The 25,764-nt window shown below is 46.3% G+C and overlaps 2 protein-coding genes across 11 annotated transcripts in view; one reads left to right on the top strand and one right to left on the bottom strand.

Annotated features, from left to right (window-relative positions):
* Positions 1 to 47: 47 nt before the first annotated feature.
* Positions 48 to 24,174, bottom strand: heatr1 (HEAT repeat containing 1). Of its 2 annotated transcripts, none has more exons than XM_061232322.1 (45): positions 24,123 to 24,174; positions 23,429 to 23,586; positions 23,006 to 23,222; positions 22,533 to 22,674; positions 22,279 to 22,380; positions 22,021 to 22,161; positions 21,447 to 21,658; positions 20,990 to 21,120; positions 20,386 to 20,494; positions 20,160 to 20,270; positions 19,952 to 20,069; positions 19,746 to 19,853; positions 19,295 to 19,390; positions 18,988 to 19,076; positions 18,529 to 18,740; positions 17,990 to 18,111; positions 17,667 to 17,864; positions 17,130 to 17,313; positions 16,532 to 16,680; positions 15,758 to 15,950; positions 15,032 to 15,204; positions 14,551 to 14,703; positions 13,969 to 14,211; positions 13,496 to 13,627; positions 13,300 to 13,403; positions 13,056 to 13,202; positions 10,529 to 10,647; positions 10,186 to 10,307; positions 9,659 to 9,787; positions 8,893 to 9,123; positions 8,506 to 8,635; positions 8,074 to 8,243; positions 7,107 to 7,159; positions 6,842 to 6,965; positions 6,418 to 6,558; positions 5,970 to 6,283; positions 5,216 to 5,366; positions 4,741 to 4,899; positions 4,141 to 4,275; positions 3,811 to 3,915; positions 3,184 to 3,352; positions 2,701 to 2,855; positions 2,070 to 2,228; positions 1,379 to 1,487; positions 48 to 539 (listed from the first exon to the last, which is right to left on the bottom strand). In XM_061232322.1, the coding sequence occupies exons 2-45, from the start codon at positions 23,568 to 23,570 to the stop codon at positions 451 to 453; spliced, it is 6,492 nt and encodes a 2,163-aa protein (XP_061088306.1). In that variant the 5' UTR covers positions 23,571 to 23,586; positions 24,123 to 24,174; the 3' UTR covers positions 48 to 450. The 2 variants fall into 2 exon arrangements, with proteins under 2 accessions (XP_061088306.1, XP_061088307.1); XM_061232323.1 differs by having other exon boundaries at positions 24,104 to 24,161.
* An 819-nt stretch (positions 24,175 to 24,993) lies between these two features.
* LOC133116043 (alpha-actinin-2) overlaps positions 24,994 to 25,764 on the top strand; it is a 28,459-nt gene continuing 27,688 nt past the window's right edge. For 8 of the 9 annotated variants that reach the window (XM_061225412.1, XM_061225420.1, XM_061225418.1 and 5 more), the window contains exon 1: positions 25,009 to 25,134. In XM_061225412.1, the coding sequence (XP_061081396.1) occupies positions 25,009 to 25,134 (126 nt within the window). Of the gene's footprint in view, positions 25,135 to 25,764 lie in introns of all 9 variants that reach the window. The other variant, XM_061225411.1, reaches the window with a different exon arrangement.

Genomic DNA, 25,764 nt, shown 5'->3' with positions numbered 1-25,764 from the left:
AACACTTCAATAAAATAACACAACAATGCATGGCACGTGACAAATAATTGCAATAATTGCAAATAATTTGACATTTAATTGTATTGCATACAGAAAATGACCATTTGAAAACAAACAAGTAACATGATAAAATATAATTTTTGAAATAGCCTTAAAAAAAAAGAATAGAAAAACATTAATCAAAGCCTATTTGATAAATCCCCCCCCGCCCCCCCACAGAGAGTCTGTATTATGAAACCCAAGGGCTCTTGTACAAAGATGACGCATTTGACAGCACGTTTGAGCAAAGGTCAACACCCCTGCATTCATTGCAATGTTTGACTGTAGTTTGAGGTCTGATGCAGATTTCTGAGTAACACAGATTAATGAGTAAACGGTTTGTTCACGGAGAAGGACAGCTCAGCTCCCAGAGCGGGTGAATCCCTGCAGAAGGCCCCAATCCGGGGGCCCTCAGAAGTAGCTCTGCAGTGGCTCTCCCAGGATGACCTCCATCTCATGGATGACCTTCTGGACCTGGTGCTCCACCTCCTCGCACTCGTCTGGAACACAAAGCAACCGGGTCACCACAGGGAGGGGTCAGGCCTCGCGTCACGTTCGATAGCTTTCCCATTTCTGACCGCTATACGACTGCACCGTGTGGAGACGTGATGAGTGCATGTGTGACCTGTTCTATCAAAACCAGTGTTGCATTAGTGGATCAAATTTAACTGAATTACTGGATCAAATCTAATTGAACCCAAAATGTACAGTAGTGTGCAGTGAAGATTATACACTTAACACAATGAAAATAAATCAGAAACCAAGTACTATTCAAGTATTTATTTCATGTAATATTGGTTCATGTAGATGAAAATAAGTAAACAGATAACAATATATTGTGAAAACAAATACATTTTCACCGTAAAAAATTGAAAGAAGAAACGTGGTGGTGTATAATCATCACTGTACACTACTGTATCTTGAGTTTTAGAGACTACTCAAAAAAGGGGAATGTAAGCTTACTACCGATACCAATGTTATCTGTCCACTCCAGATATCAAGGGAGTTGTGCCCCATTGCATTTTGAGTGCCACCAAAACATGTTTTTGAGAAAAACAGCTTCAAAGGTTTGAGTTATGTGAGGCTGGGAGACTACCGACACTGGGCTAACATAATTCCATGCATCTTATCTATAAACCCTTTTAAAACTGTATTTTTACTCTGAACATTTACTCTTGACATTAAAATATACAGACTATGAAAGCAAACCCATGAACACAACCAACCACATCTTCTGGGAAATGCATACCGTAGGTGGTTTTGCCAACCTATAGAGCCAAACCCTTGTGACAGAAAACCACAGTGTGCACTGTACTGCTGACTGTGATGGTGGACTCACCCTCCATTAGCTCAGCCAGGAAGGGGATGGTTTCAGGAAGCAGCACCATGTAGTTCTCCTTCAGCTTGGAGGCTAGCTCCAGCAGCAGAAGCAAGGCAGAGAATCGCACCTGCACACCGGGGAGGGAGGGGGAGAGGGAGAGGGAGAGGGAGAGGGAGAGGGAGAGGGAGAGGGAGAGGGAGAGGGAGAGAGAGAGATTCACTTCAGCTCAAACAGACATCACGCCACCAGCCAAAACCTTTATCCGAAACCTCTAAACAAACACATGATCCTACATTTAGCAACATGTTAAGCAAGAGCAAACTTCTGCTGTTACCAAACATTTCCTCAGTCCCTGACAGCTGGGAAACCGAGTCATGCCCAGATTTCAAAGTGTATGTTGCATGTAATGGAAAAAAAACCAAAGAGAAGGTCTATAAACACATTCACACATGTTCATAAAGTTGGACTATAAATTAAATTGTATTTTTATGGGACAAATGTTCAAATTGTACTGTGAGGACCAAAGAGGAGGCAGGTCAGAAGCGCCATACACCAGTGGTTCTACACCAGCTACCTTTCTTGATGCAGGAGTGGTGCTTTGCATCAATGGCACCACTCCAGCCCCACTCTTAACTGACTGGTGCGCCCCCCCCCTCACCAATGTGGGTGTGGCAGTCAGTTAGCCACCCCTCCCCCCAGCAGATCTTACCTTAGGAGAGCTGTGCCGTGTCTTCAGCAAGACCTGGTAGTTCAGGGGTTTCCACTGGGAGTCGTCTCCCATGGCGACGGAGAAGTGGCCAATGCAGGGCACCAGGTGCTTTGTGACCCTGGTTTGGTAGGCCTCCTCTCCTCCAAGCGTGTTCTCCAGCTGTGGACACACAACGGACATTACAGTCAGCCATTCCCGTTAAGCCAGGAGACGGTGGACCAATCCACCGCCTACGTCCTCATAGGCTACCTCCCATTACCTCTGAGGGCCCTGCCCACCACACCGAGTCATGTCCCAATACCGCATGAGGTGATGAAACAGGAATGCTACTTTGGCTTCAAATAGTATAAATAATAGTGAAAATGGAGAGGTACTCATTGAAAGGTGGGGAGATGTCCTCAGACCAAGACGAAGGCAGTTTTTAAAAAAAAATCATGATTTAGCAATGCTTTCTTCTACTGCTGGAGGTTAATTGGAGCAAGGGAAGAGGTTTGTAATACCCTCAACTGGTCCCTTCCCAGAAGTCTGCAGATGAGCATAGCTAACCCACAGCTCTGTTGTTTTCATTGCTAGCTCCTCTACATGGGCTGCTATGCACTTCAAAGACGGTGGGGTTAAGCGGGAATCTGACCTGATCGATGAGTGGGTTCATGAGGGTGTCCACTCTCTCCTTGCTGACGAAACGCTGCGTGTCGTACAGGAAGATCTTGTGGAGACAGTCCAGGAGGTACTGCAGCAACAGGCAGCTCTTCTCCACATTATCCTCAGAGCCAAAGAAGGCTTTGTCTGCAGAGAGAGCGAGAGCAGAAAACAAGGCAAAATAAGTACCTAAATGTGCATAAAGAAGTCAATAAAAACTCTCAGCCAGCATAGAGGTGAACAAGCAAAATAGGGTCCCATAACTTAACATAAGCATTCCGTTCCCCTTGATGAGAACTTTTCCTACTCTGTGTGTACGGATACCCCAGATTCAGCCTGTACTCTGCTTTGTGTGACTGAATATAGTGGAGTTTTATATAAACAGCAAACAAGTCATGGGCATTCTTGGGCAGTGTTGTCCATTAGCTCAGCCAGGAAGGGGATAGGATGTCACCAACAGTGCTGGGATACACACCTGTTTTGGTGACGTTGGTCTGGTTGAGCAGGTCAGCGAAGGGCTTGACCAGGTGTCCGGCGAAGAGGACGAAGAGCCCCTTGAGCCGGTCGGCGATGCAGTTGGCCAGACGGCAGAAGGTCAGCATTCGGTCTCTGGGCGCACCTTCCGTCTTACACCAGTCAAACAGCTGAACGGTGACAAAACACAAGGTCAAACCAGAGCTAAAGAGCCCTTTAAAACTCAACAGCCAGATCCCAGGGGCTTCCAAACCATGTGTCCAAACCAGGGAGATTCAGGGGATGGTTTGAGATTCATCATGACATATACATCAGAAAAACAACTGGAATGGAAATGCACTGTACTGCACTTGCTACAGTGTAAATGAAGTTGTTTCGAAGCGTTGAAATAGTATTTGTTTTGGTCTCAAATACTTTGCTGCATTTGACTAAGCTAGCCTGGTATAATGGCACGAATGAAATCATCCCAAAAGTGTAAACCCGATCTGCTGCTCATTGCAGTGTCAAATGCACCAGGTTTGACGTTTTGAAACCACCAGTTTAACCAAAGGGATTCCAATGATCTCCTGTGAAAGGCCTTTACGTTACAGTAGCGGTGATAGGCAGGACTGGACAACAGGAAGTGCACCTTGAAGAAGAGAGGTCTGAAGGTGACCTCTGACAGCTTCATCACCATGGACAGCAGGCAGTCGATGATGCAGCCTTCCGTCTCGCTGGTCTTCTCTAAGCTGCCCTGCAAAACCAACAACAAAAACCTTACAAGGACAGGAAGGGACACGTTCCTGTACAACACCCGATTTCAGTAATTTCTCTAAACAGCCATTGTTACACCAACCACAATTTTATTAATCTGAATGTGCATTTATGAAAATTATTGTGCCAGAGGATGCAGTGTCTTTTTTTGCATCCATTTTATGCAACATATTATTATAAAGGTCACATGGACATGAGACAGTACCTGAGCATGCTGGGCTCTGTAGTCCAGGGCAGTGAGGAAGAAGGATGTGAGCTCTGATTGGTGGGATGTCAGCTGTTCCTTCTCCATGTGACTAATGTGCTCGTTCAGGATTCCCATCAGAGGCCCCAGTCGGTTCTGTGTCAAAAAAAAAAAAAAAAAAAAAAATCACATGTTGCTGAATCACATACTTCAAACTGATGTATTGTACTGGAGAAATTATGTAATAAATATTTGAGAAATAACATTAACCAGAATTGATAAATGTTGAAACTGTATGTTGCCACTTTCCCAACAAAGGGAAATGTCTCAACAAAATAAAAAAAATACAAAATAACAAGTAACCACAACATGGCACAAGGATTTACAGACACTTTTATTCTTACGAGTTATGCAGCCATCTTCATCTTAAAATTAATCTGAAATTGGCGGGATTTCAGCGATATTGTAACCGATTACTTTTTGCTGTTATAAACAAAATCAACTGTAAGTCGCTTTGGATAAAAGCATCAGCTAAATAACTAATTATTATTAGAAGCAGCAGATGTTTGACATCACGCATGTCAGAGGAGAGCCTTCTCAGGTTTTCACCAGGACACCCACCTGCTGGGAGCTGACCACCTGGCTGTAGCACTTGCTGACGGTGGGCAGCAGGACCCGCGGGGGCACCTTGGAGGCGAGAGTGGCCCTGAGGGAGGCCAGACGCACCCCCAGCTGTGGGAACGAGGACCCTCGCTCGGCCACCCGCGTCAGATGGGCCACCTGGGGTGTGAGAGAGAGAGGGAGCTCAGTTAAACTATTCATTCCACACGGAGCCCAAAATCAACATCCTCGTCGTCATCATTTTCATCACCATCATCCTGTAAAATTGGCTCATGCAGCACAGTGCAGAGAAAACAACATGTAAATACACCAAGATACTTGGTCAAAATAAAAATAATTTATTGACAGAATTTATTTATTTATTGAATTTCCACACAAGGAAACCCAACCATTGAGTCATGTTTAATAGTAATGAATAGTGACTATATTAGCAGTCCCATGTGAAGCCAAGTAGAACGAGCAGGGGGTAGTTCACCTGCAGCATGGTGTCCTGCAGGTAAGGGCTGATGAAATGGGGCAGGGTGTCTGTCACTCGCTGGAGGGCGGTGACTGCGCTGAGGAGGTAGATCTCATTGGACAGGAGCTCCTTGCGCTCTTTCAGGGTCTGCAGCACTGCAGGCATCAGTCTGGACAAATCCAGGAATTAAGAGGAGCAGAAGAAAGCAGAGAGAACAGGGAAAACGCCGTCAGCTACAGTGTTCTCCACTGACAAACAACCTGAACACGGTTACTCAACATCCCTGGTAGCTCTGATTACCTGAATATGTTCTATGAAGTGCATGTCAGGGGCCCCACACTTAGCTTTGCCACCAATCAAGGGGTTTCAAGGTGCCACAATAAAAATGTCAAGGACCCACATACAGTAGGTTTAATTACAAGCTATGATAATTTTTAGAATTAATTCACATAATATTATCTGTGATATTGTCCTTGACTTTTTTCAGTGTACATCTGGGGACTGAAGGACTTGTGAGGCCTGTAGGACTTGTGAGGCCTGTAGGACTTGTGAGGCCTGTAGGACTTGTGGGTAACTGAAGGACTTGTGGGTAACTGAAGGACTTGTGGGTAACTGAAGGACTTGTGGGTAACTGAAGGACTTGTGGGTAACTGAAGGACTTGTGGGTAACTGAAGGACTTGTGGGGACTGAAGGACTTGTGAGGACTGAAGGACTTGTGAGGACTGAAGGACTTGTGAGGACTGAAGGAGTGTGTGTTTCAGTGTGCATTACCTGGGCAGCTGTGGGATGGCCAGGGCCTTCAGGACCCCGGTGACCTCAGCGATGCAGAGCAGGGCGCTGCCCATCACGTTCCTGTCCTCGTCAGGGGCTGTGACCAGATCCACCGCCCGGCTCAGCACCGGCACAAACGCCCCCTGGTGGTGGGCCCCAAAACTGCGGCAAAGCAGCTTTAGGCTGTAGAGGGCCGTTTGGCGGTTGATGGTCTGCTCGTCTTCTTCCTCCGCCATCTCCATGGCCTGGGCCTGGCCCCGCCCCGGGCCCACAACGACCAGAAGGTCCCCGATCAACGCCAGCAGCACCTTCACCTGCACGGGTGACATCGGCACTCAGTACTCGAGCATTCTGGGATTATGCAACCATCATCCTGTTCACTGTCAAGAACTGCAGGATGCACGTAAGCCAATGGCGTGCCTGATCCTCAGAGGCTTGGTCCACTCACCTGATCTGCCTCCCACGCGGTCCTCTGCTGCAGCTTGTTGTTCAGCAGCTCCATGGCCTTGCGTCGAATTGAAGGCAGCCTGTTACCCATGAGTCCTCTCATCACAGTGATGAAGGTGTCAGTGGGCAGCAGAGCGTTCACCTGAACATGGGAACAGAGCCGTCACAATGTAACAATCATCTATGGAATATGGATCATGGAAAAGTATTATGGTATCACAACACAACAATATCCTATGGAATATGTAACATCGGAACATATTATGACATCGCAATGCAACCATCTCCTGTGGATTACGGAACATGGAAATTTATTGTTACATCACAATGCAATAAAACTCCAGGAAATACAGGAGCTCAGCGAGTACCATAGATTTCAGTAACTGAGGCTGCAGATATTTACATTTGGTTAACACAGTTCATACCTTGTCCAGAACTTCATAGGACTTGTTGAGCAGGGCCCTCCAAAACTTGGCAGTGGGTTTGTCAGCATTCTCCTCCACACAGCGAGCCACGCTGTTGATGTAGCCCAAGATCTCCTCTAGAAGGCTAGATAGACACAACCAGATCAATCAATTTGTTAAGCACATAATCATTCTTGACTACAACCGCTTACTAAGTTGCAAAGAAGTTCCTTTTTGTATTAGGCACCAGCAAGTTAAAATGATTACTTTAGGAAATATGGCTCACCTTTGCTCTAGACCCTGCACATCCTCTTCCATGTCATCACTACCATCAGCCACCTGGAATACACAAGACACTACTGTAGGACGTGGCATTTGGAAAGGGGACAGAGCTCTGCATTAAAGCATTAAAGCATTAAAACACCCACTAAACAGCTCCATCATTTTCACAGCAACAGCAACACACAGATAATTTTACACACACAGAGCCAATGGCCAGAGGCTGTCATTGACTTGCAAAATGAACATAACACTGGCCAAGTGGCAACTCCTATATCAGTTTTGCATAAGACCTAATAAAGAGTCTGGAGACAGCTGGAGACAAACGCCCCCTGGTGGTGGGCCCCAAAACTGCGGCAAAGCGGCTTTAGGCTGTAGAGGGCCGTTTGGCGGTTGATGGTCTGCTCGTCTTCTTCCTCCGCCATCTCCATGGCCTGGGCGTGGCCCCGCCCCGGGCCCACAACGACCAGAAGGTCCCCGATCAACGCCAGCAGCATTAAAGCATTAAAACACCCACTAAACAGCTCCATCATTTTCACAGCAACAGCAACACACAGATAATTTTACACACACAGAGCCAATGGCCAGAGGCTGTCATTGACTTGCAAAATGAACATAACACTGGCCAACTGGCAACTCCTATATCAGTTTTGCATAAGACCTAAGAGTAATAAAGAGTCTGGAGACAGCTGTCAGAATGTTTGGTTTGTTTATCCATGTGTGACAGTTTTTATATTGCAAGCTGAAGATCTTAAGGAGAATTTCCATGTTTAAGGTATAAGATCACAAATGCAGAATCAGAATGTTCTTAACTGAACATTCCGATGCTGAAGTAACGATCACTGCAGGTCATTGAAAGCGATGGAGTTGTAGAACACTGATGCAGAATGTTAAAAATAAAATATTCGAAAAACCTTTTCAAAGGGTCTTCAAAGGGTTAATGGACAGTGAGATGCCCATTCTTTCACACTCACCTTCCCCACAAAGCTGCCGGAGGCCAGCAACTGGGCCATGAAGGAGACGGAGAGGAACTTGAAGTGGCGAAGCTCCTTCCCGCTGTGGGCTTCCACGTTGAAGAGTGGCTCCTCAGCCTCCTCCTTCTTCTTCTTGGCACCCCTTCGAAGGGTCATCCTTTTCTCCTGACCTGCAAATGGCAGAATGGCACAAGCGCGAGTGTGAACTTTTTTGAACTTTACGAATGCTTGGAAAACATAACTTGTTGGGCTGGTCTTGGCATGGAATGAGCCTTTGGGCATTCCCAGCATTAGCTTGGTCCTGGAGGCCACACAAAGAGTCATCCCACATTGTTCGCACAGAACCATTCCGGGTTCTCCTTTTTTTCCCAGCTCGTCCGCTTTGGGGAGGTGTGCTTGGAGTAATGAGTCATGGAGGCCCTTCTCACTTACCCTCTTCCTTGTCCTGAGGAAGGGTTGCCAGGTATTGCAGGATCTTGATCAGAGAAGCGAGCTGATCCTGCACCTCAAACTCACAGCACACTGATATCCAGAACTCTACATCCCTCTCCAAAGCAGTGTCCTGCAAAACAGGAAGCAGATCTTTTTCTCAGGTGAAAATGATATTGGACAGTATACTGTCCCATTTCCATGTGCCCGAACCTGGCTGTTCAACTGCACTTCAGAGACTAAAAGACAGACCGTGATCAGATACAAGAGTAAAGGACTCCTTACACGGACAAGTTCACTTCGCTGGTGCTAATTTCGGGCTTGTTTAACGAACTGGAAGCAAAGGAAGCATACTGGCTCATTAACCTCGTTACCACGGGAAAGTCTCACCTTCTCGGAGCTGGCGGTTTCGGCGGCGGTCTGGGTGACGTGTTGTTTGAACAGGAGGAGGAGGAGTACCCACAGGAAGCGGGCCGGACCCAGGGTGCCCACCAGCTGGGACAGGATGGGCAGGCGGCGGTGCTCCGGGACGTGGGGCAGGGCGTCCACGAAAACGTGTACGATCCTGGCCACCACGCCCTCCATGCGCCCCCCAGCCTGAGCCGAACCGCCCTCATGAGCCTGCGGAGCGAGCGCGAGACCAGAGAGAACTGTGAACCGGCCTGGTCAAGGGACCGCACTCGGACTGCACGATATAACGAATCGCAATAAGACTATCACCCGCCACGAGGCACATAGACGATATCTTGTCTTTTTTATGAATTCATTTATTTCTTTTTCATTTAAGTCATGCCTGATGAGGTAATCTCGCATCTCAGATGTCATGAGACGTCAAGAAAACATCACTGATATCTACTGGGTGTTGATGAGACAGCCAATCAGTAGCAAAGTCCTACAGCTTTTATGTGATTTCCCTCCACCCATAGATGGAAGCTGCAAGGCCTTGCTACTGATTGGCTGCCTCATCAGCACCCAATGGATATCAGTGACGTTTTTGGGAAGTGTTTCACACAGCCTCTCAGATTTGGTTGTTTCATACCGACTACTACCATTTACTATATGCCCCAAGGTGGCAGTTTTGTTCCAGTAACACTTAAAAAAAAAAAACTGATTCAGTGCAGCCCTAGACCGCACCATCATGGAAGCGCTCACCCACCTTTATTAGGGCCGGGATGACCGTTTGGACGGTCCGGTTGATGACCTGGAAGCTGTAGGTGTCGTCCAGCCTCATGATGTTTGCGCCCATGAAGGTGAAGATGGGCATAATGTTGTGAAGAACCTTCTCCTGTAGGGGAAGAACAGGAGGACATAGAACCGAGTCAACAGTGCTGATGCAATGACCAAAAAAACCGAAGGCCACCCTCATACTGCAAAAAGTCAAAACGATTCATACTGACTACAGCAGTGGTCATCAAACATTATGCTCAAGCACTCTGCACCTTTCACAGCATAATGCTGCTGTTTAAGAACTATATCATTTTGAATTAATTCAATATGTTCAGTGAAATTATATACTTTTTATTAAAGGAAAAAACTTTTTTAAAATAATGTACTAATCACACAGCCTCCACCTCAATCGCTCTTCCTCAGAAGAACGTTGAGGCAGTTTCAGGCCCTGAGCACTAGAGGGCGCCCTGCTGAAAGTGTTGCAGTGGGAAGGGGAGTAGGGGAAGGCACACTCACGGGGAAGATGCCAGCCACAGCCCCCAGTAGCAGCAGGGCGTGGTGGTGGGTCTGGGGCATGTCTGAGACCCTCACGCACTGGACCACCAGCTCCACGTTAAACTTGTCCTCCTCCAGCACCTCTGGAGAGGGGGAGAAAGGGTCACACAACTTTAAACTATGCCGTGCCAAAATGGAGACTCCCATTTAAACTCAAGGAACATGAATGACCTTGGTCAAATACGTCATTCTTCTTGAATCTGATACATTTTGGTTGGCTCAAATGCACCACGCAAGATCAATGGAGCACAGAAAAGTCTGGTGTATCCCCGTCCATGTTCTAATAAAACTCTCGGGTCCTCACCCTTGCTGATGGGCCCCCCGTCGGGGGACAGCTTCTGGCAGATGTTGAGCAGACAGCTGAGGATGAGCTGCTTGGTGTACTCCATGTTGCCCTGCTCCCCGGTGGACAGCTCCAGACTCCTGGAAGCCAAGCAGGAAGGTTTAGCCACCTAATGCCACCACCACCTCACTAACACTGATATACAGTGGGCTCAAGAATTATTGGCACCCCTCACCAGCAACGCACAAACAAGGCTTAAAAAAGAAGAATAATATAATTATAGAGAAAGGTAATACACCATCCATCCATCCATCCATCCATTATCCTAACCCGCTTATTCTGAACAGGGTCGCAGGGGGGCTGGAGCCTATCCGAGCATACATTGGGCGAAAGGCAGGAATACACCCTGGACAGGTCGCCAGTCCATCACAGGGCACACACACCATTCACTCACACACTCATACCTATGGGCAATTTAGACTCTCCAATCAGCCTAACGTGCATGTCTTTGGACTGTGGGAGGAAACCAGAGTACCCGGAGGAAACCCACGCAGACACGGGGAGAACATGCAAACTCCGCACAGAGAGGCCCCGGCCGACGGGGATTCGAACCCAGGACCTCCTTGCTGTGAGGCGGCAGTGCTACCCACTGCACGGTCCGTGCCGCCTGTAATACACCAACATGTGCCAAATACTGTACTTCATTAATGTTTCAATGGAAACAACCAAAATCATAATCATTTAATAAATAAAAAAATTCAACAAAATCAAGGTTTCAGAATTATTGGCACCCTTCACCTAGTACTTAGTGCAACCACCTCTGGCAAGGATAACAGCATGGAGTCTCTTCCTGTAATTTTTGACAAGATTAAGGAACACATTTTGGACCATTCCTCTTTGCATATCCTTTCAAGATCCTTCACGTTCTTGGATTTGTGCTTATCAACTGACCTCTTCAACTCGATTGGATTGAGGTCTGGTGACTGAGATGGCCATTGCAGAACGTTGATTTTGTTGTCACGGAACCATTTCTGTGTGGATCTTGAGGCGTGTTTTGGGTAATTGTCTTGTTGGAAAGTCCACCTACGACCAAGTCACAGACTTCTGGCAGAGGGAACCAGATTTTCAGCCAAAATTGCCTGATACTTGCTGGAAAATTCATTACGCCATCAATCCTAACCAGTGCCCCTGGACCCAAACAGCCCCAAAACATGACTGACCCACCACCATATTTCACTGTGGGTATGAGGTGCTTCTCCTTGTATGCATCTCTGTTCCTACGCCAAACATACCGATGCTGTATCTGACCGAAACATTCAATTTTGGTCTCATCTGACCAGAGAACCTTGTTCGTCATAATGTAAATGACGTTTGGCAAACTTTCTTCTGTGTCTTGGGGTCAGAAAAGGCTTTCTTCTGGCAACCCTTCCAATGAGGCTGTGGTTATGGAGGTGGCGTCTGATGGTGCTTTTTGAAACCAGGTGACCCCAAGATGCCACCAAGGCCTGCAATTCTTTCACTGAGATCCTTAGGGATTTTGTTGCTTCTCTCACCATTCTCCTCAGTATCCTGGGGGGCAAGATGCAGTTGCGTCCTCTACCCATGAGATTTTCAACAGTTCCATATCTTTTGAACTTTTTTATAATTGCTCTGACAGTGCTTAGTGGTATATTCAATCGTTTGTGAATTTTCTTGTAGCCATTACCACGTTTATGAAGGTCTACGACCATCTACCTACCATCGTTTTCTTCATGGTGTTGGATGACAAAGGGATATTGCATGTGTGTTACCTAATTTTTATACCCTAGTGAAACAGGAAGTGATGTAATCACTCAATACAGTTCCTTAACACATACAACTTAAATAAGTGGAATTTAATACCTGGTTTAATTTTGGTAGGTGTTATTTACAATAATCTTTAAGGGTGCCAATAATTGTGAAACATTGATTTGGAGGAAATAGATTTTTAATTAAATCAGTAAATTATTTTTGTTGGTTCCATTGAAACATTAATATAGCACAGTATTTATCACATGTTGGTATTTCGAGTTTGTCTATAAATATATTGTTTAGAAATTTTTTTTGTATTGTTTGTTCATTTTCTGTCAGGGGTGCCAATAATTTTTGAGCCCACTGTATACTGACTGAATATGCTGCTTTGCTAAGAAAAAAATGAAAAAAATAAAAAATAAAAAAATTCCTTCCTTATCTTTGATGTGCAGGTAGCAGTTGAAATTGTACTTCCCTCTAGGGTCTTTCAGCGAACTTATCCCTGGTTATGGGTATGCACTTTGTTGTACGTCGCTCTGGATAAGAGCGTCTGCCAAATGCCAATAATGTAATGTAATGTAATGGAAAGCAAGCTACTTTTGCTAATGATGAGTTCCACCAACTCTGGGCTTCAAAATGCTTCAATGACCCATCACTTAATTTCAGTAACCACAGGTTTCTCAGTGTACTTTATCCTGGCTCCATGATAACCCAGAATTCCCAGTATAAGAGTATGAGTCTAAGTCCACAGCAGCTGCGGATAGCAGTAGTGTAGTACCTGGAGAGGAGGTTGAAGAGGGCTGGCACCAGAACCTGCGGCCTCTTCAGCTTCTTCTTGTGCTGCAGTAGCTCCAGGATGAGCGTCGCTCTCGGCCAGAACACAGCGCCCTCTTCTGGCGGAGCCGCGGCAGAGTCCTGTGTCTTCCTGATAAAACAAAACGCAGAAGCAAAGAGAGGTCATGTCCCTGCCACGCCCCAAGCTGCACCGAAACGTCGCCCGTGTTGCCTGTTCAGCCAATCACCTCTGGAGCATCTTGCTCCTGCGTGCCTGCTGCACTGTGCCAGACGCCTTGGGCTTCTCCGGGGGGGTCAGCTCATTGGCCACCAGCTCGCCGTCCACAGCTAACTGCATCCACAAAAAGAAGGCAGCCGGAATCGTTAAATATCCCACAAAGGCCTTCGTTCTCAAAGGAAAGACCCTCGGAGTACGCGTCTTACCGCTTTGAAGACGCTGCTCACGGTCTGGGCACAGGCAAGGTTCTTGCCATCCACCACCAGATCAAACATCACTCCCAGAATCCTCTGCTGGATCTTCTCTTCCCCCAGGGCTCCGAAGAAGGGCTTGGTGATCTATGGACAGGGGTTGAATAAAAACGTTAAGCCAGTAAACTATTTATTGTCAATTTGTCTGTCAGACACCTCATTTTCAGAGCAATTTATAGCATATGAAAACAGTCAGGGCAATAATCAGGGACTGACATAAGTGGTACTCAAGTATGCATTCACAGGAAAAATATTAAAACAAGGCTACGCAATAATTGTGCAAATGTGTAATGGTGCTAATGTGTTTTTAGGTACTCATTTTGTTAGAACATAAAATTATTGTGCATTTTAATCCACAGGTACACGCATACCACTTATGCCAACCCCAACCAATAATGCAATGCGTTAGCAGTCACGCAACGCCCCACCTGCTCCAGAGCGATGATCTGGATGCTGGGAAGGCCAGGGAACGGCTGGGCGGTGGTTCCCAGGGCTCTGATGAAGAGCTCCAGGCAGCTCTGGTTGCTGGTGAGGAGAGGGCCCCCCTGCTCATTGTACTTCCCCAGGAGAAGCTGCAGCAGCAGGGCCTCGTCGTTCAGGAGGTGGGGAGGCTCCGGCCCACACTGGTCCAGCAGACGCTCCACTGCCGGCAGTACGGCGGCCAAAACGGGCTGGGGGGGGAAGAGGACCAGAATGCATCACTGCAGTGGAGGCTGTACACCTCTGCTGGGGGCGTCTGCCAACCCCCCCCCCAACAGTAAAAATCTTTGAGGTGCAGCGATGAAACTAAACAGCCTCACAAAAACATTAACAGCACCCAAAAAACGGGTGTGTTCCACCTGACCAAACGACAACCTAACCAAACACAGCCATGAAAAAAATATACTTTTTTACATTTGTTTCATATGATGTGTTAATATAGAACTGGGCCATGCTATTATTAATTAAATTAATTGGGAAATGCATCAGCATTATTATTATTATTCATTTAAAGCCATTTGAAGACGCACCTCTCCGTTGACGTCGCGCAGCACCCGGAGCAGGACCTTGGCGGTGTAGGACGGGTAGTCTGGGGACTGCACTCCCTGGAGCAGCAGCTCTATAGACTGCAGCAGCCTCTTCCCCTTCCCTGCCACAGCCTCCTCGTACAGCTGACCCAGGGCCTGTGGAAGGGACAGCACAGGTCGCTTACCAGCCGCTCAGCTGACCTGGGATCAGTCTCCTCCGCTTATTAGGGCGGCCTGTGGCGTAGTGGTTAAGGTAAATGACTGGGACAGGTTGGGTCGGTGGTATGATCTATATATATGATTTATATAACATTTATAAAGTCCACATCATACATTGGGAAATAACAATACATTTTATTTTCTCAGTGCCTTTCCATATTGATGTGCCAGGTTGGAAGCAGTGCGTAAAATAAATGAAACACTGAAATCCCCCAGAAAAAGGTTCAGCTGGAAACAGGACTGAAAGGACCAGGATTGGCTGTACCTGGCTGATGTGGGAGGGGTCAGAGATGAGCTCCTCGCTGCCCTGCAGCAGTCGCTCAGTGATTGGCTGAAAGGGAGAGCCGTTTGCTCCTGATAGGACCTGAAGGGTGACCACCGCCGCCCGTCTGACCTCACGCACCGGGGAACTCAGACAGGCCAACAGGGAGGGCACCACTGTGGAGAGGGGAGGGGACCCACAGTGCTTTGCATGAACATCTGCTTGTACACATCAACACATCCTGGAGCTACAGCTTTACTATTTCTCCCTTATCTGGACTTCCTACTCAGCCAGTTAAATATACTACTCAATTGTAACCATTTGTTATAATGCAATTTAACACATTTCTGTTACATCCATTCTGTTAGGATCCACCCTATTATAGCCCTATTATAGATTTCTTCTCATTAGGGAGTATTTTCCTCACCACTGTCTGATCTGAGGAGTTCTCTCCCCAGTAGAGCTTTTTACCTCACTTGCTATACTGAGGGTACAGGTCTGGTGTTTGCCTTTCTGCTACTCTGAAAAGTGTCTTTGTGACAGTCTTCTGTAAAAAGCACAACATAAATAAAACTGAATTGAATTCAATTGTAAATGTGGAATGCTACATTTCCCATTTCCAAGGGGATGCTGACGTATTCAAATTTAAACCAATAAACTCTGTCTATGTGAGACTTTTTTGAGACGGTTTTGACTATCACCCTGGCAGAGGAAGTCTGGGCGGGGTACCTGGAGAGGAGTCCGAGGCCAGCATCTTGAGCGTCGGGGGCGTCTGCGCAGACAGGAGAGCGCGTCCCACGTACAGCGCCTGCGTCTGCAGCACTGCGCTCACCTTGAAGTCCAGCTGGTCGCCCAGGTTACCGCTGTAGCCCCACAGCAGCGACAGGAACTTGAAGAGGTCGGAGGGCTCGCTCAGCTGGACCTGAGATGGTAGGAAGAGAACCGTTACGGCCGCTGTCCTGAGTCACACACACCCAACAGCACACACATTTCGACCATTTTGAATTAGGTCACCAATGGGAACATAAAGGCCCTCAGTAAGAGCACTTCAGAAAAAGTAGCAACTTGATGCTTGTAAAGAAAAGTCAAGCCACAAGCTGACCTACAACATACCCAACATGACAGCCATCATAATGTCAACCCCAGATGTGTTGGAAGCCGATGGCCTTTCCAGCCAGCTTTGTTTCTAAGCTTGTTTAACCTCAATCTCTTTTTCCAAAATTGTAACAGCAGGCTCCTCCCAACAGTAGCTCCGTGGCATGCCTGTCCTCAGAAACAGTCAGTCCCTGCTTTTCTTTTTTTTTTTTACACTCAGAACCAAGGCAGTCACTGCAGTGGAGCAGCTGGAGGGGCCCCACAGACTGGACGAGTCACTCTCTCTTAACGAGGCGTGCCCTTGACAAGTGAATCGCTCCCTCTCTACGGCAGTTTGGGTGCTGCCCATTGGAGCAGTCACAGTCTTTCCAGCAGTACCCTGAATGAGACAGGAACAACGCGAGTTACCTGCAACAGGAGCTGCATGAGGCCCCTGAAGCTGAGGGCCAGTGGCCCCTGGCCAGCCCCGTTGATGATAACCTCGAACAGCTGGCACAGCAGGCGCAGGTAGCAGCAGGTGGCCGTATCCAGCTTCTCCGGGTTCCACCAGGTCTGCCCTGAGAAATGGGCCACAGTCTGAGCCACACTCAGTAAACACTGAGCTATCTGCCCCAGCACCCACCCTGAACATAATCCTCAGCCAGTTAAAACTGCAACCATTATACGTATGCCTCACTGCATGTAAAGCACACATTCTTCCTTAAATATACACTTTTGTTCAAAAATGTGGAATCACTGAAAGAAATGAACTGTTTTTAAACAGTTACTTCAAACAGTAATAGTAGTTTGTAACATTGTCAACATCTCGGCTGTATTTTAGGTGAATAAAAGTATCCGTTTTAAAAATTCCTAACTTTTTAATGGTAATATATCCAGACAATTTCACTCAAAAATACTAACTCTGACTAAACTGTAGAAGTCAATTCAACAGTCAGTCAGTACCATGTAATCAGCAGCTACAGTAGGAGCTTGGCAGTGGGTGTGAAAGCATCAGGACACCCTGTACCTTTGAAGGCGGACACGGGGCACTTGAGATGGACGATGTAGAGCCTGAGCAGCAGCACCAGGAGCAGGGCGTGCTCCCTGGCCCCGCTCTCCCCCAGTCTGAGCTGATACAGGTACTCCCCCAGCCGGTCTGCCGGGGGGAACAGGGGGGCTGACTGCTCCTCAAACGCCTGCTCCTGCCAGGGCTCCAGGAGACACAGCAACACACAGGTAAACAACACGCACACAAACGCAACCACGCACACATACGTACATACTGTAGCATGCACACACAAACAGGCAATTCATCTCACTGTTCACCGAGAGATAGTTAGTACCAATAAACTTATCAAAATTATTTTCCCAGTGCAGTGTAGTGATTCTAAAATGAAAAAAAGTTCCCCTAGTTGGTCTATCTGCTAAAGACTACACTTTACCTGACAAATCAAAATACCTGCAAATGGGGGTAATTAAACTGAAGAACACAGAGGAGTTAGTGTGAAGGTCTTCCAAGCTGGTCCCTCTTGAAGTTAAGGCAGCCATTTCGAACTCAGCTCACCTGGTCGGGGCCATGTGGGACGGTGAGCTCCAGCAGATGGGGCTCCAGTAGGCTGTACACTCTCTGGGCCGTGTGCAGGTGCTGGGTTTCGGGCAGGCCTGGCAGGCCCTGCACCAGGGTGTACGTCAGGACCAGGAAGGCTGCTCTCTCCCTCAGGCTGTTCCTCTGACTCCCTGCCACTTCCACCAGCTCCTCCAGCTGAGAAACACAACAGCACAGTGAGACATACCCCACTCACAGACACCGGACATTGACCAGGATTGTCATATATACACATGGTATTCAGCATTGTGCTGTAACCGTTTCCATCCGGATTCACTTACGAGGTTGCGTTTCAAGGAGCCCACCATGGTGGAGAAGTTGCTCGTCATCGTGGCGATGAGTCGCTGGTTGGCCACACCTATGAGGTCCTGCGGTGGGGTCTTCGCCAAGACCTCCTTCAGCACTGAAGCAAGGGGAGACTACCATTACCAAGAGTTTCTTTACCATACTCAAGTCACCCCTGCTGTCTGAGGACCTGGTTTGAATGGCAGGATGGGGGTCTACTATGTAAACAAAATGGGAGGAGCCCATTTTGCTACAAACATGCTACAATGTACTGCTGGAGTTACTGTACTAAGAGGCAGAGTGAATAATATTGTCAATGAGATCTGCTTACATTATTCCATCAGACAACCATGCACGCTCCTACTACACGGCAGTAGATCCTCTCACTATCCATCTAATGGTTTCCATCCATTTTCTAACCTTCTAGATTCTCAGCACTCCCTACTTGGTGTATATAAACTGAAATACAGAAGTGAGTGGTGTATATGCATTTGCAGTATGCAGGGCCCAGTGCAGATGCATTGTGGGAGCTGACCTTCAGCCCAGCCCTGTGTGAGAGGGTGGTTGGTGAGCAGGGAAGTCTGGGCGATGCAGCAGGCCAGCTGGTGTTCCGGGGCGTCGGTGCTGGTTCCCGTGATGACCAGGAAGGGCAGCAGCTCCCTGACGGCCCGAGCCCTCAGACAGGGGTTCCCCTCCAGGACAGGAGCGCTATCCAGAACCCGGACCGCTTCCACCAGGACGGGAGACCTGTAGAGCAACGATAGGGGATGACCGCCCGCCTTTGCAAAAGTTAATCTGGCTCAAACAGAACAATTAACTTTAATTTCATTCAAGGGATTACACTGCTGCACTTTTTACTAATTTCAGTGACTCATGAAGTCATAATCGTTTTTGAGAAACTGAGGGGAAAATATCCATTTGGGTGAATTGATTACTCAAACTAGATATGGAAAACAGAGTGAAGTGGCTGAAAATCTGGGAAAACCACACTCACCAATTTCCTTCTCTAGAGAGATCAATGCGTTGGAGGAGGCTCAGTAAACTGGACACAGTATCTTCAGCACCCACATGCTCACAGTACATCTGCCAGTAAACAGTGAGAAAGAAAAATGTAAAACAGAAAAATGCTCACCATCATAATAAACTTTTCTTGATTTGTCCGAATGTACTTCCCTTCTCAGTAACCTTAGAGGAATAAAGGGCCAAAGCCTTGACGAGAATGAATGTTCTTAGTTTTTTGTGTTATTTGGTGTTCTATCCAAATGTGTCAGTTTGGACAGACAGACCCTCCTGGTACTGACCTCCAGAGCCTTCAGAGCAGCCTGAACAACCTCAGGCACATCATCCTTCATCCGCTCCAGAACCGCATCCTTCAGGAACGCCTCGTCATAGCCCTCCTGCCAAAACACATATTTATATGTACCGTATGAGGACACTGTAGAACACATAATGGTTGGTTGGCATTTATGAGCGCCTTTATCCAAAGTGCTGTACAATTGATGCTTCTCATTCACCCATTCATACACACACACACTCACACACCAACGGCGATTGGCTGCCATGCAAGGCACCAACCAACATAAGACCACATGAGAACACACACACATATATACATGCACTGTACAAAAACACAAGCAAGAACAAGAAAATGTAGCTCTGTGAGGACAAGATACACTCAAACACATGGTATTGAGCACACTGTACACACATTTGACAATTTGAGTGAAAAAGTACACATGAAGCGATTCGCACCTGTCCCGAGTTGAGGATCTCCTTCAGGTGTTCCACAGCCATGTTCCTGACAGAGGGCAGGGGGTGGTTCAGGCTGAGCAGCAGGGAGGTGTCAGAACCCGCCAAAATCTACACACACACACAAAGCAAAACAACAGCATTATGAGGACCGCAATCCCTCCGCCGGGCCAGGTGCGTCACACATCCCAAAGGGCATCGCCGCATACCTTGTACTTCCCACTGCTCATGGACAGGGAGATGAACTGGTGGAAGAGATTCTGCTCCTGGGGGTTAGCCGTGTCACTGATGTGGCCCTCCAGAACGACATCGAGGGCCCCAGGGCACCTGTAACATAGCCAAAATAAAATTACCAATGTGAAGCTAAAGCCCCATGCGTACAGGGGGATATGAGCTAAGATCGGGGACGGGGCCTACTTTGACTCGAACGCTCGGACCAATGGCAGCAGCCGCTGGTTGAGGGCAGAGATCTCGTCGTTGGAGAGCTGACTTTGGGTGCCGTGGGAAAGGTATTCCTCCAAGAACAACCTGTGAAGGAAAACACTCAATTAACCAGTGTCGTCTGAACACAGACACATATTTGAAACACTCAAACAAAACTGAATAATGTTTAAATGGCTTGCACGTTGTTAGAGTATATTACTTCGCGACTGTGTTATCCAGGCCTTTCGAGAGGGCGAGATCCTGAATGACTGACTCCAAAAGGCTCTCAAGGTTTGTGGATTCTGTGGAATCTTCGGTCAAAGTGTCATCTGGGGGAAAGGAGTGAAACATGATCTATTGTGCTCTTTTCAGGGTGACGTTTATAACAAGTTACTTGGCTTTAGTTCACATTAGAAAATAAAAGCGTTATTAGTATTTGGTTATTCATTTTTTTCTTTGAAAATACAGCATTTATAACAAACTGTGGACAACCTTGGTTACAGTGAAAACCACAGCACAGACATGGTTTATTCTGTTTAAATGTTCAGTTCGCTTGTCTTGCTGGCTGTGGTGCTGTCTGCATTTTTATGCTAGCTAGCCATGTACATATTTTTGCCCTTCAATAATATTCACAATGAGCTGGAAAATTTTAATTCTGTGAGCATAATGACATTTTACTTTACAATGTACTTTCTAATGTACTTGTGTGTTTTGCATTGCAAAGTACACAAAAATATATCTAGGCAGTACAGGATACCAACGGTTAGGACCACAGCTCTGGTTGGTAACAACTGACTGGTCATACTTAAGAATGTCATACTAACCAGAGCCAATGACAACAGAGTGAACCAGGTGGGGCAGCAGGTAGCGGAGCAGGGGACTGATGTCATGTACAGCAGCAATGTCCTGGAGTGCAGAGACCAGGCCAGGGACTGCACACAGGTGGCCATAGGCCCTGTGTGGAGAAGATCAATCTCTCATTAGGTATTACAGTATAAACTGCTGGAAGTTGGACAAGCTTTGGTTTAAAGTTCGTAGCATTAGCTACAGCTCTGGCCACAGGCAAGAGGAAATTCATATGAGAAAAAAAATAAATCATCACAGGTTTGAGCTTGAGCTCCCACGTGATAGAATGTGTGACAAAGACAACGTTTCAACCTGATGATCACTGAACTGGTCAGAAGCCAAAGAATTTCAACCGAGAGTTGGAAGACTTTCCATTTAAAGTCTGTTGTGACATCTTATGTTGTGAAAACACAATTTATTTCCCCTCAGACTCACCTTTTCCCGACAGACTCGGCCTTCTGGTTCTGCAGCAGGACGATGAGGCAGCCCAGTCCCTCCTTGTGCAGTGCAGGGCCCTTGCACAGAGACTTGGCCAGCTGCACAGCGAGCGTGTCCACCAGCTGAGCCTCCATCACCACCTTCACCGCCAGCTGACACACCACCATGTAGGTGGCGGCCTTATAATCCGCGAGGGACGACTTCAACCCCTGAAAACACACATTTTCAGGCACAAATGTCTCATTTTTCTTCACAAGAAGAAAATAAATAAACCTTTTCAGTTCAGCATTTACCAAACAGGAAATACATCAGCAAGGGCAACCAAGCATTAAAGGTCAGATCTTTCTTCATTAACCCTTTCAGTCCCAATCCCAATATGAAGTGGCTCTACCCACACCCCAAGGGGTTTTAGCTTTCATTGAGAAAATGTAGCAGGGTTTTAATAGATGATCAAAACAATAGTATAGCAGTCATTTTGATTGGTTGAAAAGGTATGAAGTCGAGAGTACCATATGGCACTGTTCGGACTAAAAGGATTAACACTAGTATCTCAGAACAGCACGTTTCTCACCTTTTGAACATAAGGCAGCAGCTTGGCCATCAAGGTGTCCTTCACCTTCTCCACAGCTTCCAAAGCAGGAACGATGGTGGAGGCGTAGAAGGAAAAAACGACTCTAAGCTGGGGACAGTTTCCGGAGGATCCAGAGTAGGCCTGTAAAGAGAATATATAACAGAACCCCAGTGAAAATAATATTCTGTTATGAACCATCCCAGTTTACCACATCAAAGAAAGGAGAATCCGGTTAGGTCCCACTGGAATGTAGTGTACCTTGACCGACTTGGTGACCATCGTGCAGATGAAGTCCATGAAGCTCAGGTCTTTGTAGCAGTGTGTGATTAGTGTTCCTCGTGCCAATGGAACCCCCGGTTTCTGTAGATCAGACAGTCATTAAATAAAGGCATTCACATTCACTTATTTTCATGCAGTGGAGGTTAGACCACTTAGTAAAGGTTTATCATTTCAATTGCATCACTAAAAACTGAAAAAGTGGATGCATGCACTGTAGCTCAATCAGGGCTCACCTGTAATCCATGTAGCCAGTTCCATCGATGTGTTGGGTCGCTGATTTTCAGAAGCTGAATGACTCGGACAAACACCTTGGTTTCATGATATGGCAAGATGCACGCAATCAGACAGTCCATGTTATACAGGTGAATGTGGAACCTGGAAAATACAAATAATAATTGATCATGAATAAATGAATGGGAATGAAACAATCAATCAAACTCATTACATTACATTACATACAAACTCAAATCAAAGATGAAAGAAAAGTGTTTTCCCCATATGGGAAGAACTCTGTTTTCGCCAGCAACCGTTCCCAATGGTAATGCACTTTATAGAAAAAGAATGATCCGTTTTGTGATAAAACATGAACAGGTCATGAATTCTGACACTCGTTTTCTAAACCCAGCATCTTGTCAGCAGAAGAAACAATTATGTATTTCAGTGGGTTTATTTCACAAAGGAAAGAATGGTGGAAAAAGAACGCTACCTGTAAACCAGCCATTCTAAGCACTTCTGCGCTGGCTTCAGCAGGAAGTAGGGGGACAAGCGGGAGAGAAACAGGGAGATGCCCGTATCCAACTTCTGGTTGACCTCTTTGGTCTGGACACTGCGCTCCAGAGTCTTGGAAGCCTGGCTGAACAGTGTCTCTTGAAATTCTTCAAACAGGGGTTCGATTCCCAAAAGCTCCTCGAGTCCTGTACAACCTGTACATGCCAAAACAAGGGACCAGGATAGTAGAAGTTAGTGAACAAGAAAGGACAGAGACACTAGTAAACGCACGTTTTAAGCATTTTACATTGTCTGGTTTATTGGACGAAATTTACTACATAATGATTGCCACTTCAGACAGAAGAATATATTGGAAAGTAGTCAAATATCCTTGATTTCTCTCAAACGAGCCGTGACTTACCTAAGGCAAAGAAGGTGTCCCTGTCGATCGTAGCAGCATCTTTCGGATCAAAGAGGAGAGAGGCCACCTCCTTCCTGGTGAATAGGCTCGAATCATTTTGCGGCAGAGCCAGCCGCTTCAGCTGGTGAGCTAGGGATGTCATTTCTGGGACCAGGTTTCTGTTTTCATTGTTAAATAAAGAGCACTATTCAACCAACAGGAACAGCAACCAACAAACCAAGCTTTGAGCATGCTAGCTACCCAATTCGATAATGTTCTACTCATACGATTTGCGGAGTGATGTTAAATAAGTCAAGGCAAAACAGGCGAGATGTCATCATTACTAGGTGGTAGTAGTCAACGTTAAGGCATTACGTTGGCTGGCTAGCTCACTAGTATGCTTAGCAAAAGCTATGGATCACTCCAGCACTGGCCAGACTAAGCCCGATTGCTTAATTTTCTCACTGATCTCACGTTCGATTACATAAAAGCATATATGCGGGGTTATAACAATACAGCAAAGTCAGGCAACATGTTTTCAGACAATCTAATGTTCGCCTCTTGCATTTCACATCAAGAGAAACAGCATGACAACATAACGCGATAAGCATTTACTCTTAAATATTAACAATACAGTACACCTTTTAATCGGTTAATGTTACGCCAAGTAATGTAAAACAAAAACACCGAACCCACATGCTGCACAGTAACTCACTTCACTTCACTTCAGCTCTTTTCCCATTCCCACATGTACAATTGAACTTAGGACCCGGAAACAGTAACAATATACCTCCTTGCTCAAAACCAAATAGATTTAGCGTTTGCGAACACTTAGCGCGCCACCTGTGGGTGGGAGGGTTTACTCTGCGCTGTCATTTGAACTTTTTGTAGTGTACGCTCTATGGTCCTGTCACGGTATCGTACAGTTGGCTGTACCAAATACGAGTAACACGTGGATACTTGTCATCCGCCAAATGGTAAAATTTAACATTGTTTTTAATTAAACGTTTAAATGTATTCCTAAATTGTTTAGAGTATTGTACCACTATTTTACAGTCACTGGTAAAAGCCCTATATATTTATTTAATAGTTTCATTGGGCATTAGGCGCTTTAAAATGTTTTGTTCAGCTGGTATAAACTGGGCCGAGCGCTGTATTTTCATTTGCATATGTAATATTAAATAAATAAAAATTAGTGGACCAACATTTCGTGTTATGGAGTGGCGTGTGTGTGTGTGTGTGTGTGTGTGTGTGTGTGTGAGAGAGAGAGAGAGAGAGAGAGAGAGAGAGAGAGAGAGAGAGAGATTCTCCCAGCCTGACAGACCCCGCGTCACGTGACATTTCAGTATTAATTGATTTCAGCGCTTGCTCTGCCGACTTAACTGCGACAAGAGGCAGCCAGGGGGATCAGCGAAAGAGAGAGTGGGAGGACAGGTAGAGAAGGGAAGCTCAGCTCAAACCCTGCACCATTTAACTGCACCATCAGCATAAAAACATCAGGACAAGATCATTCACACTGACCTAACTAAGAAATATATTTCCCTCCCCCGTTCTAATCAATTAGTAGAGTTTGTTTTTTGTACAGTATGATGTCCAACATGATGACTCAAGTAGAGACAACGGTGCACTACTACAACAATGGATACGAGGATGAGTACATGTTGCAAGAAGACGAGTGGGACCGGGATCTCCTTTTGGACCCGGCTTGGGAGAAGCAACAACGAAAGGTAAGATAATTTAACTACTTGAAATTCCATAGCCTACTAATACAACCGGGTAAAAATGTGTAATTCGTTAATATTTGACAAAATGTTTTACATATTTGATGTGTTCTCTTAAGCCCCTCTTGCACGGCAAAAAATAAGTGCAATGGGACATAATGTTGTTCAATGTGCATTACTTTTGTGCTTTGCCAATTGTACACGCCCCCTTTGACTCCACCAGTTTTCGTTGATTTGCCTATTCGCTCTCCCAGTTGAGATACAACTGTAGCCTCTGTTAAAAAAAAAAAGTGTTTGTCCTAGTCACGGGCAAAAGTTCCTGGCCCCAGACGACATGCATATTCTGTGAAGGGATGCGGTGGGTACCAGCTAACATTAGCTCTCAGTCACGATCGGCTCTCGAGAGTTGCCGTTCCTTTGATAGGCGGGGAATGAGAACTGTCGACAGATGCTAGTAACACATGATGACGTCCTTAGGATTAGAATGGAGCTATACCTAATTTTAACTGCAGACCTAGAGGGCATTATAGTTGGCTAATCCCGTGTCCTTGGTTTGGAATTAATGTGTTTATATAAAGTACACAAAAGAGCAGGGGGCATATCATCACGCCCATATATTATCTCAACATACTGTAA

This window comes from Conger conger, chromosome 2 (genome assembly GCF_963514075.1).
Source record: "Conger conger chromosome 2, fConCon1.1, whole genome shotgun sequence".
In the NCBI taxonomy this organism is placed as follows: domain Eukaryota; kingdom Metazoa; phylum Chordata; class Actinopteri; order Anguilliformes; family Congridae; genus Conger; species Conger conger.
The sequence above is the reverse complement of the archived record's forward strand: the minus strand, read 5'-3'. Positions and strand labels throughout refer to the sequence as shown.